We start from the raw sequence: 12,258 nt of genomic DNA on the forward strand, positions 1-12,258 counted from the left end.
ATTTCGGCCCTCAACTGTTACGGTTTTTTGGTCTCGGTGTCTTGCTTATTGTCCTCTCCCTTCGCGCTGGTTGATAGAGCCCTTGTCTGCCGTGGTGACTGCGTATCCGCAGTGCCTAGAAGGGTGCCCGCCCCCCCACTCGGAACCCAGTGGTTGAATGGACGCTTTGGGGCTCACTTGAAGCTCATAAGGTGTAGTCTGCTGCCCTCTGCTGGGGAGACGTGGGAAAGGCTTCATCTCAAAGGAGGCGGACAAATTCAGGGAAGGCAGACAGGATGAACCCAAATTTGGCTTGGAAGTTGACGGAACAGAGGTGGTTACTTATTTCTCCCCCCGCCCCCCAAACTGTTGAAATCAGACAAACCCCTCTACACCTTCCCACTCTCCCCAGTCCTTCTGCCACCTATCGCAAGGCAGCCATCCTTCCAGGGTTTTAAATACGCCATCCTGTTATCTCTAAGAATACGCTGTTTCTTGCAGGCTGTAGGTCTCCTTTTGGGGTCTGATTACTCCCTCCTACTGTTCTCTAGACTTTTCACCTTGCAGGATGGTGAATGCAAATAAAAAGCCACTCAGCTTCACGCAGGCTGTCCAAGGTCAGGTTGTTGCAAAGGGCTGGGGCAACCGGGGGAGAAGGCCACTGTGGACAGATCTCACTCCAGCGTCTTCTAGTTCCTGGGACTGAGGACACGGGTCGGGGGCCAGGGGGAGCCAGCCACTGTCCCCTGGGCAGGATGTGCCTTTGGCTTCTTCAGGAACAGGGCTCCGCCATCCTGGTTGCTCATCTATTGTTTTAGCAGAAATTTTAACATCGCTAGACTTCATGTTCTCTTGTCCTGTAGCATCAGTGTGGTTAAACTGGGACAGAACCGTTGGGCTTGTGCCCGGTGGCCCAAGACTTCCAGGGGCAATGTCAGAGCCTTTTGGCCCAAGATGAGCCAGTGTTACAGGTTTGCTCTATGAAACATGCTTATTGATTTTAGAGAGAGGGGAAGGAAGGGAGAAAGAGGGGGAGAGAAACTTTGATTGGTTGCCCAGACAGGGGACCGAACCCACAACCTAGGCATGTGCCTTGACTGGCAATCAAACTTGCCACCTTACAGTTCACAGGACGATGCTCCAACCAGGGCCAAACCTGTTGGTTTTGTCAAGTAACCTCTATACCTGATCTCTCTCTGCCCCCTACAGATCTCCTGTAACAATTCTAAAAGAATTCTTCCCCAGTGACTGCACGTGGTTCAGCTGTGTGTCTCATTGGCAGTTGAGAACATGTGGTCATTGTTCTTTGTTTTTTACACACTATTATTACTCTGCTCCCATGAGGCATTGGTGTCTTTCCCACTTCTTGACAGTCCTTGAGGGCGAAGCTTGTCCTTGCGTACATCCTCAGGGTCTTGGTGGTTTAGGAGAGTCTGGTAAGTTTCCTTAATGAGTGACTTTTAGTCTGTTTTCCCTTTGCTGTCCCCTCTCCCAAACCAGGGAGTAGCTGGTTAATTTCCCGAGTATTTCTGTGAGCCTGGGAGAGCTCCACACCACAAAGAAATGAAGAAAGCTCAGTAAATGTGGCACGGAAGGCTAGGCCCTGAGAGGCAGTAAACTAAATCCCATCCCCACCCATTTCCAGCTATATGGGTCTTCTGAGCCCTCCTTGTTGAAGTCTCACTCTTCCTTGGCGTCTGTCCCCTCATGATGCCTTTGGTATGAAAACTCACATCCCCACTCCTGATACTGTTGAGCAGGAGGGGTCCTTGTGGCCTGTAGGCATTGAGGCTTGAGAACCAGTCCCAGGTGACAGGAAGGAAAGATCTAGATCTCAACGCTCAGAGGGGGAAGTCTGGGAATGAGTCAGTGGGTCACCAAAGCAATGTGGGGGAGGGGGAGAAAGGGGCAGAAGAGAGTAGGGAAGGGAAGAAAGAGAACGGGAGATGTGTGCAGAGAGAGGAGTCAGAGGCAGAGAGATGTAGAAAAGAAAAACGGAGGGAAGAGAGAGGCCAAGAGGATGGTGGGGGTACAAACAGAACAGGGTCCCAGCGGGGTCACCACACTTACTGAAGTCAAAGGAAATTCAGTGCTCACTAAAAGGCTTGAGGAGCAAAGATGTAAAATCATTAAAACTTTAAAAGGGTGTTTGAAAATTATTTTTGGCTTATAGAAGAACTTAAAGCATTGCCAGAATGTGCCATCACTTATTCTAAGTTGAAAAGCACACGCTTCTCAATATCTTTTTATTCTTCTATAATAACGTGTAACATATCTCTGCAAAGTGCGATCTGACATCTCATTATCCACAGAGATTTTCTGTGTTAATGAAAACCATTCCCATTTTATGGCTTTTAGGATATTACCAGGAAGCCAAAGTCACACGCCCTTTGTTTTGTTATGCCCCACATGCACCAGTTCTCACTCGAGGGCACTCCCCCCCCCCCACCCCTCTGTTCACGAAGACCTGTCTTTCCTACTTCTAATTCCTGAACCTTCTGAGGAGGGGGAGGAGGAAGACGGGAGCTTCAAGGGAGGGGGATGGAGGAGGCCTTCCTAGCGAGCCCCCCTGTCTCCCCACAGGTGAAGGCTCAGGCCTTGGATGTGGCTGCAGCCGGGGGGCCCCAATACCTGCCATCCCTCCTCACCATCAGGGGAATCCCTGTTGTAGATCCCCGTCCAGCCTCTGCTATGATCACTCCCAGTGACAGATCCCGCGACAGATCCTGTGATGCCTTCCATGAATGTCCTTTGTCATATCCTCCTGCCCTCATTAGCCCCCTCCCTGAAACCACCAGAGAAGCAAATGCAATATATTGGACTGTATTTCAAAGCCACTGAGTGTAAACAACTGTTGAAGAAATAAAAATCACATGATGAGATATATGTATTAAATCATATTTGGGGGCCATACTGCACACTATTTTTTGAAAGATTTTATTTATTTATTTTTAGAGAGAGGAAGGGAGGGAGAGAGGGAGAGTAACATCGATGTGTGAAAGATATATCCATCCGTTGCCTCTTGCATGCCCCCAGCTGGGGACCTAGTCTGCAACCCAGGCATGTGCCCTGACTGGGAATTGAACCAGCGACATTTCAGTTTGTAGGCCAGCGCTCGATCCACTGAGCCACACCAGCCAGGGCTTTACACACATGTTCTAGAACATAGAATCCATGGTATACAACCTCTGTTAAAAAAAAAAAAAAAAAAAAAACACTGCAAGCTGCCTTAGTGTAAAATCTTGACACAAGGGTCTGTTTGAGCTGCACAAGGGATGGGACAGAGCTGTGTGACGTCTGGAGAGTCCCTGATATGGTAAAAAAAAATTTCCCCTAAAGATTCTTAACTGAAGATTGTAAGGAAAATCAAGATAACATAAGGGCGGCAAAAAAATTTTTCAAATGAAATAACAATCTTCCCAGATTCTTTGACACAGACTTCCTGGTCAGTGATGGCTGCCACCCATGAAAGACATCTGAGGACCAGGAAGGTGAGTAGCTGGGAGGGTGAGGGCATCTTCTGGAGAGAGGAGAGTGTCTTCACAATCTCCCGCCCGGGAGCCCAGGAGTCGGGGCGGTGCTTGGTGGCTACTTTCTGCCTCTCCTAACAGGGCACTTGTCCCACGTGGGACACTGAACTTCTACTGATAAGTGTGGATAAGTGTTAATAAGGCCAGTATCAATATGGCCACTGTCAATATCAAGGCTATGGCATTGTGTTGAAATGGATAAAAGTGACCCCAGAACGCCTCAATCAAAATCCCACAACCCCACTATCCCAGACTTTAAATTTACACCTAACAAAATGTCTACAGCTGGTCTGGGCCCATCTTTCTAACCTACTGAAATAATTGAAACTCCACCCCGTCCTTTTCCTCCCTGTCATTCCTGGGTTCTGCGAGGAGCTCTCAAGCAGGAAGCAAGATGCATTTTGGAGGGACAGCCAAGGCTAGGGACAAGCTGGTTTAAAAAGCTAACCTCTCTGCCCAGTTAATGATTTTCTCTTGTCACTGTTTTTGCCAAAGCTGTGACCGTGTCCTCGTGGAGGAAGGCGGGTCACTAGAAGGCACCTGGGGACAAGCAATCCCTCAGGTCACTTGCCAGGCTGGAGAAAGGGGTCAGTTCCCTAATTTCTTGGAGAGAACAGAACCACCAGGGGAGGCAAGGAATACGAACTTCCTAACCGCATGTTGTATTTGTGAGACAAGAAACTCTCTTTTGCTGGGTTGAAACTGCTCAAACAACTAGGACGACTTTTTACGAAGTTGCTCACACGTGGTGCCAAGCTTTCCAAAGATACGTACACGTCACTGACCTCAGGGCGAACTGGCAAGTCCTGGCGGGGTGCAGGCCACTCCCAGCCTTCTGAGGGGGCTCACGTTCATCTTTTGGGGATATGCTCAGCCAGGCGCATCTGATGTCCGAGGAGGGAAAGCATGCCGAGTTTCAGAAGGGGTGTGTGTGTTGGACCCAGCAGCGAATCGACTGCTCCCTTTGCCACGTGGTGGGTCCCCTCTGATTGAAACCTCTCCCTCAGGAGGGGGGGTTCTCTGCTCCAAGCCACCTGCATGGACTGCCCCACAGCCCCCTCCAGCGGACCAACTGTGTTTCACGTGCCAGTTTGGTGTGCCAGCCTGTGCCCGGCTCACAGCAGTTCAGAGCAGGGTGGTTGAGACTGACCAGTGCAGGCACTGAGTTTCACCCCAACTCCTCCCCCTCTTGAGTCCCCCATGCTCTCTCTCAAAGCATAACTTTCCCCCGTCCCCAATGGGGGGTGTTGGCTCACAGGGCAATTCTGAGGACTAAATGAAATACCCAGGGAGAGCACCTACAGCCAAGCCTGGGCCATGAGCACTCCATACCCGTTAACTGTACTTTTTGTTATGGTTAGGCTTTGGTAAGGACTTACCAAAGGAATGAATAAAAGAATGAATGAGAAAGATTGAACAGCCATATCAACCAGGGAGAGGCGCTACCCACATGGCACCTCTTGGCAGGGGAGAGAAGGAGCCATTTCTCGCTACAGCCATTGGCCGCAGAGACCTCCTCACCTGAAGGAAGCGTGGGCCCTCACACCTGAAATTAAGCTAGTGATTGTATTCTGTTTTCCTGCGGGTCTTTTACAGAAGATCAAGGTTCCAAGTAAGTAGTGTACTGCAGCTCGTAAGGATGAGAATGTACAGCGAACACCCTGCAGGTGCCTCTTTCGGAAGTAGACCTACACGTGGCCGTGGGTTGAAGCGTGGATACCCCTCCCCCCAGGGGCATGGGAAGGTGAACAAGGATTCAGACAGAGCCGCCACCAACGCCAGCAGCCTCTGCCCTAAAAAGAAGCTGCCCAGTGGCTGCCAGCAGAGGTCAGAGCCATGGACGCCCCTGGATGGTGGAGAAATGGGGCGCAGACCCCAGCACCCGGAGGGAACGTGTGCGCATCTGCACACACCAGCAGCTAAAGGGTGGGTGCCGTGAGCAGCTGACACGCCCTCACTTCCTGCTGAGAGTTTACAGCAACAGCTCTGAGCACCCGCTGGTGCCTGACACCTTTGTTTCCTATTGGGAGAGAATGACACCCTTAGAAAGAAGGTTTGGACATGCTTTCCAGGATGAGACACGCAGAGAAGCCAGAGTGAAAGATGAAATGATGGAGTCAGATGTGGAATGTCTCAGTATTCCTAATAGAGGGCATCTGGGGACACAAACAGGCTACAGACACGGGCCACAGCCGTAGGGACTTCAGAGACAGAGCTTTGTCCAAAGCAGGCTGTGGCTACTGGGGCGGGGGGGTGGGGGCACTTTCCCAGGTATGTTGTGATCTTTTGGGGGGTTCCCTTTCCTTCGGTACCCTGACAGGTAAGGCTATGCCTTCTACCCCCAGACTGCAGGCGGGTGCTGTGGGGACAGAACCAGGAACGAGCTGCCGAGTGGGCAAGGACTTGAGGAGAGTCTGACCGTGGCATTCTGGAGAACGAACGGTCACTCTGGCCCCTCACCCACAGGGCGGCTGCCTGGGCAGTGAGGACATCCCGTGGCTGGCCCGCACCCCTGCCCCGCCCCTGGTGCGGTCCGGCTGTTCTGGCTCAGGTCCCAGCCCAGGAATGGTGTCTCTCCCAGTCCCCTCTGGGACTACAGTCACTACCAGGTCAGCTTGGGCTCTCAGCTCAGCCGAAAGCGCCCCCCTTGGCCCAGGACAAGGACACCGTGAGCGAGTGCGACACTCAGGGGCAGCACATGACTCTCACGGTATTTGGGATCGGAAGAGAGGTTTGAGTTCCTTTCCACGGGGCTACAGAGGGAGGAGATGCCCTAACAGGACATTAACTAAATCAAGGATAAAACTGCCACCCTCTTAGTGCCTCTAGGGAGTCAGTGTGTCCAGCGCATAGAACGTGGCCTCCGGCATCAGGCCCACCTGGGTAGGAGTTAGCAGCTCACCTGGGCAGGCTTGCCATCTCTCCCCTATAAACTGGGGCAATGACAGGCCATGCCTACCTCACAGGGGTCCCTGGGAAAAGAGCTGGTGCACGGGCAACACTCTGAGCCCTGTCTGTTCACCTTGACCGTCATCCCCTTCCGACCACTGCCCGTGGGACAGTGAGCCCCATGGGTGGGTGGCACCCAGAGCTGCTCCTCTCCTTCCCATCAGCGCATCATCTAGTCATTCTCACCCCAACTTCCGGTCCGGTGGGGCGATGTTTTTTGCCATTAAACAGAGACCAGAGGAGAAGGGATGGAGCTCGCGATTCCTCACACTCCTCAGCAATGACGGTGTGTCTGCCCAACGTGCTCCCTCACAGACGCCCCCACTCAGCTCGGAGGCCCCCTCACAGCCGGACGCTGGGGGGCAGGGCACGGGAGGGCAGGGCCATACATGATCGCCTTTTAACCAGTCACATATAGTAACAAAGAATCAACATCTAAATAGACTTTTATTTTTTCTTTTACTTATCTGGACAGAAAAGAAAATTCATCAGCTTTCATTAGTCTCCCTAAATTGTTGGAAACACAGTAAACTCAGAAAGAGTGGACCTTGTAGAAAAGCATCACAAATTAAAAATATATTTCTCCACGTGGTAAAAGTGCTTTCAATCCAATTAAAGGACATGGCAACGGTGTTTGGGAACACAATTTAAAATTTGGCCTACACTCCGTGGCACTGAATGCACATCAAGGACACGGGATGACACGGAGTTGGGGGCATGCTGCCAGCAACACTGTCATTAACTGAGTGTGAACACGGATAAAGTCCCAGAGCCTGAGTAGAATTGGTTTTGCACTTGTAAAAACGAGGGGGCGACATCCAGGGGGCAGAAGGGGGATCATTAACTCCAGAAATGACTTGTTTCTTGTCTGTGGGGAAGTCGGACCTGTCGGCCTCTCTGGCTGAGGGCTCCCAAGGAGACACATGAACCTTGGTCCAGAAGGAGCCCCAGATGTTCTGGGGAATGAGCGAGGCCCTGCCTGCCGGCTGCTGGTCATGTAATCCCGTACGTCCCATGGGGACAGGCCCTGGGCCCCATGGGAAATGGCACAGCCCAGCTAGCAGCCTGTCCCCTGTGGGGTTTGAGTGTCAGCCACACTGTCCCCAGGGTGTGACCTGAGACAGGCAAACAGTGCCAGCTTACTCACTGCACACAAGGTGGAGAGCGTTAGCAAGTGGTCCTCCTTAGAGACATTTTGCTGTGTTTTTTTTCCCAGTCATGCTACGCTACGTGTTTTCCAATACAAGTAATTCTGCCAATGACAAGGTCTGTGACAAAGCGGAAGGCCCGCAGGCCCCCTGTGGCCCTCAGTGGATGCGCCCCCATTTGCTCCGGCGAGCTGCCCTTTCTGGCCCTGGCCCTGGCATGAGGCTCAACACAGAACCAAGATCATGCAAGGCGCCGTGACTGAGTGAGGCCCAGTGGGGGGGGGGGGGGGCGGGAAGGAGGGAGACATTTTCCTTTTACCGAAGATCTTAAGCAACAGTAAGAAAATAACCTGAAGATATATTTAAAAATAAAAAATAGCATCCCACTTCACTGCGACTGTTGGCGTTCTCCCCTCTGCCCTGCCCCCAGCCACACAGGGGACGCGAACAGGAAGGCCCCATTCCTTAATTGGAACTGGGACCCCTCCCCCATTCGCCACTGCGTTTCAGCGGCACCCAATTTGCTGCTTCTTCCATGAGACCTGCTCTAAACTGCTTGCACGAGGCAAATGCTGGAAAACCCTCTGGTCTCTTACACACACCTGAACAACCTTAGCAGTCAGCGCAGGGCCAGTCTTTGCTTGTTTCCGGTCCCCTGTAGACACAGCAGAGAAGTGAACCGTGTCACAAAAGTCTTCACGTCTTCACAAAGCGGCATTTCGGCAGAACATGCTACGGCTCATGCTGTCCCTGGCACCTTTGGTGGCAACAGCCCTCCCAGGTCCCGGTGCTGCGAGCTGAGCTCCCCCGCAGGCTCCACGGTGGCGTGAGGATGGCGCGCCCTGCTGAGCGGGACAGGACGCACAGCTGCCTGGTGGCCGTGGTGCGTGGAGTCCGGGTGCGGCGCCCAGCCTTGCACAGCATCTCCACGAGGATGAGGTGGGCGGCCACTCCCCGAGGGAGGACTTGCTCTTCTTGGAACGGAAACCGGGACAGCAGCCGTCCCCTGACCAGGCCCGTCGGTCCCTGCAGAGGCCGTGGGCGCCCCTCCCAGGCCGTGGCGGCTCCCGCGTGTCTCCGGGGCTCCGGGCGGGCAGGACGGAATGGCAGGCTCTCTCCCTCCTCTTCCCCTCCCTCCACCTGGTCCTTCCCTACGCCCGGGCCTCCCGACATCAGAGGGTCGGAGAGGCGTCCTCCAGGCCCAGCAGCTCCCTCACGAGTCTCTCGCCAAACTGCGCCCGGCTGTACCTCGTCACGTGGTAGGCGTCCGACATCTTGTACAGGATGTAGGCGTTGTTGACGGCGATGCTCACGGCAAACCAGAACACCTGCTGCCAGGTCTTGTTCGGTTTGTGGGAGATGAAGTACCTGCAGGGGCGGGGGAGGGAGGAAGCTGACCAGGCGGCCGCCGGGCGCCCCGTTCCGGACTAGAGGCCCCGAGGCCTCCTCCCGGTCAGCGGGGAGCTGGGGCGCAGGGCTGTTGGCCAGGCTTGCTGAGCTTTTGTCACCAAGAGCTTCCCTTCAGACAAAGAAGGTGGGACTGGTTCCCATCGCAAGGGGGGCGGCAGGGGGAGGAGATACTGAGGCCAGAGCCAGAGGATCGGCCCCTGGGGGTTCTTGGCCCGCTCAGGGCCTCCTCGAAGGCTGTGTTCTGTGCCCACTGAACTGCTTCCCAGAGGTCAAGGTTGTCCTCAGCTGCAGGCTGCTGCAGAGCACTCTCTCCACCCCACCTTCCCTTCAGATGGAGGACAGATGTCACCTCAGGGGGGGTCTTCTCTGCCCCAGAGGGCAAGGACGGTGTGTCCCCTGGGCCAACCCAACTTAGGACTCGTCTCTGTGTAGGGTCCTCCGTCTACATGTCTGTCTCTGCCCCGACGGTGCAGTGTCTGAGGGTCACATCCCCATCACCCCCGCACGCCCGCACAGAGCAGGCGCCTCGCGCACACCTGCTCGATAATGCAGATTTCTCTGCGTGACCCGCATGGAACTCAGCGAGGTGCTGAGCGCAGAGAAGGACGCAACAGTCACCAGCTCAGGGACTCCCCGCCACACCTCAGTGAATTTCCATGGGTCACGGGGTCCTTGACTTTCCCTCCCCACCGTGACAAAGCCCAGAAGATGCTGCCTGCCCTCCGAGAGGGCTGAGTAAATGCCCAGCTGCCTTTTGGGTTGGTCCGACCCTATCCTGGGTCTGAGGCCCAATACTAGTGACTTGGTGGCTACTGAGGTCCAACGGCAATCGTGTCTCAGGTCCCGTCACGGACAGGATGCTGCCCGGCCAGGACACGGCACTGGGTGTGTACCAGCACGAGTGCCAGCACTGCCTGTGCTATGTGGGCTCTTAGGATACGACCGCAGCCGGTGCAGGAGCTCAGAGCGGGAATAATTAACTGTGCAGACATACGCTCAGTGTGACAAGGCCAAGGGCACGGACCAGGCAGAAGGGGTCTGGGCCAGTGGGACAGAGGGCGTAGGGTCTGGGCCAACTGCTGGGAGAAGGTGGAGGGACAGGCACCACTGGGCAGTGGGAGGCGGAGGGAGGGGAGGTGGGGACGGGAGGAGGGGGGAGGGGAGGGGAGGGGAGGCCAAGCCAAAGGGGACAGGGGCCCAGAGGGGAAGGGGCTGCCTGGACCGAGCCTGGGAGGCCAGGATGAGGGCTCAGGGTTTATCTCCCTGGGTCTTCGTTATTTCACTTCTGAAATTAGGGCAACTATGGACCACGGTGACACTGCAGGGCCCGCCCCCCCAGCCCCCACGGGAGTCGGCGGAGTCACCTACTTGCTGTACTTGTCGTCATATTTGCAGATGTAGCTGAGGTGAGCAGCAAACGCCTCCACGGCCAGGGGGCACGGGATCTCCCCCCTCTTCCTCTTGATGATCGCCCCTGTGGGGGAGAGAGGGTCAGTCCCCCTGACCTGCCTCCCCAGCACGTGACTTACAGGTGTGCCTGTGTCCTCCCTGCCCGGTGCCCAGGGGTAAAGCAGAGGACGGAGGAGGCAGTGGAGGCGGAGGTCAGGGAGCACCGGAAGTCCCTCCTGCCTGCTCTGCCTGTCAAGGCAGAAGGTGAGATTCGAGGCTCAGAAGAACAAGAAGGTGCCCTCGCCCCCAGGAGTGGCCCCGCCACACCTCCCAGCACTTCTGGGGCCCCTGCGGCCTAAGGGGTGAAAAGCACCCCTCGCACTGAGCAGCTCGCTAAACTGCACTCCTACACACGCCATCCACGCCTTTCCCGCCCCCACACAGCAAGGGGACAGAATCCCAGGGGCAGCGCCGAAGCCCGACTCCTGGCCAAAGTCCTGAGTCCCTCCGCCAGGGCGGGAGGAGCCAAGGGCGCCAGCCACTGCAGGGTGCTGTCTTCCAGCGCACCCGGGGCGCGCCCGTGGTTGGGGCTCCCGATGCCCCCTCTGCCCGGCCTCCGCCAGGCAGGACGGGAAGGTTGTGCCTTTGTCGGTGGTTTGTTTCAAGGGCTTAGTTCAAAGGACTGTGGCATTTCAGCCCTGCTGCAATGGCCACAGCCGAGTAAATGCATGCCCCTGGCAGCACAAGGGGCTTTATCGGGGTACCCCTCCCCCACACTGAGGGATGTGTGGACACAAGAGCTGTACAGACCTATCTGCACAGGCTGTCCTGGGACAGGAGCTTTCTTTTCTTTCTTTCTTTCTCTTCTGCCCCTCGCCCGCAAACAAATACAAGATTTTCACACTAAAGAAATGCCCACAGGCCCCTGGATGGCCCCTGTACACGTACAGCTCTGTGTGAATCTGTGCACAGCTGCACCCCGCGGGACCACCTCTGTACCACCGTGTGGCTTACGACCCTGTGTCGTCAACCCGCCAGCAGCTCTCCCTGCCACCCCCACGGCTCTGCGGCTGGGCTGGCGTCCCTTCCACCCTCCTCTGAGGCTGGACGAAGGAGGCACGAGCTGACACAGAGTCCTGGCGGACGCTGGATTCACACCTGTCCCGTGGAATCTGAGTCCTAAGTGGGCAGAGATCCTGCTCGTGCAGTCAAAATGGAGTTCAGGAGAAGAGCAGAAGGATTTAGTTCTGATGGCGATGTCCTTAGACATGTGACAATGTATAATTGTCAAAAAGCCTGTGCACCTGCTTGTTTCCTTACACTGGAGTAAAGAACAAAAAACCAATTCCAAAAATGTTCATAACTAGTTATATCTTTTCTAAAACTGCAAACTGTTGAAGTTTTAGAAGAGTGTATATGGTCACAGTAGAAAAGAGTATACAGCTGAGGAGCAGCCTTTCGCATACATGAGCCTTTACCATCTGGATGACATTTAAAGTAAGTAGGGAAAGGAAAATTTATTCAGTGAATGGTTCCACACAGTGGTGGGGCTGCTTTGTCAACTGGCTCTTGCACTTAATAAAAATATATAGTAGATGTCATGCACCCAAATGAATTTAAAGTGGATTACTCTACAGAGCACAAAACCCCAATATAAAATGAGCAGGTGAACTTACATCTGCCTATCCGCACATACACCCACGCCTGCCTATACACACATATATCTACACCTACCTGTACACACCTATACCATATACATCCACACCAGCTTGTACACACATACACCATACACACCACACACACATGCCTACACCTGCCTATCCTCACATACACCACATACATCCACACCTGGC

At 54.5% G+C, this 12,258-nt stretch overlaps 1 protein-coding gene across 1 annotated transcript in view; it reads right to left on the reverse strand.

Annotated features, from left to right (window-relative positions):
• Positions 1–8,717: 8,717 nt before the first annotated feature.
• PGBD5 (piggyBac transposable element derived 5) overlaps positions 8,718–12,258 on the reverse strand; it is a 64,929-nt gene continuing 61,388 nt past the window's right edge. Inside the window, exons 6-7 of the mRNA XM_090263262.1 lie at positions 10,385–10,490; positions 8,718–8,974 (exon numbers count right to left, since the gene is read on the reverse strand). Of these exons, the coding sequence (XP_090119388.1) occupies positions 8,779–8,974; positions 10,385–10,490 (302 nt within the window). The 3' untranslated portion in view covers positions 8,718–8,778. The remainder of the gene's footprint in view (positions 8,975–10,384; positions 10,491–12,258) is intronic.

The sequence above is a fragment of the Furipterus horrens genome, unplaced genomic scaffold, assembly GCF_987537825.1.
Source record: "Furipterus horrens unplaced genomic scaffold, mFurHor1.1.pri manual_scaffold_15, whole genome shotgun sequence".
NCBI classification, from domain to species: Eukaryota; Metazoa; Chordata; class Mammalia; order Chiroptera; family Furipteridae; genus Furipterus; species Furipterus horrens.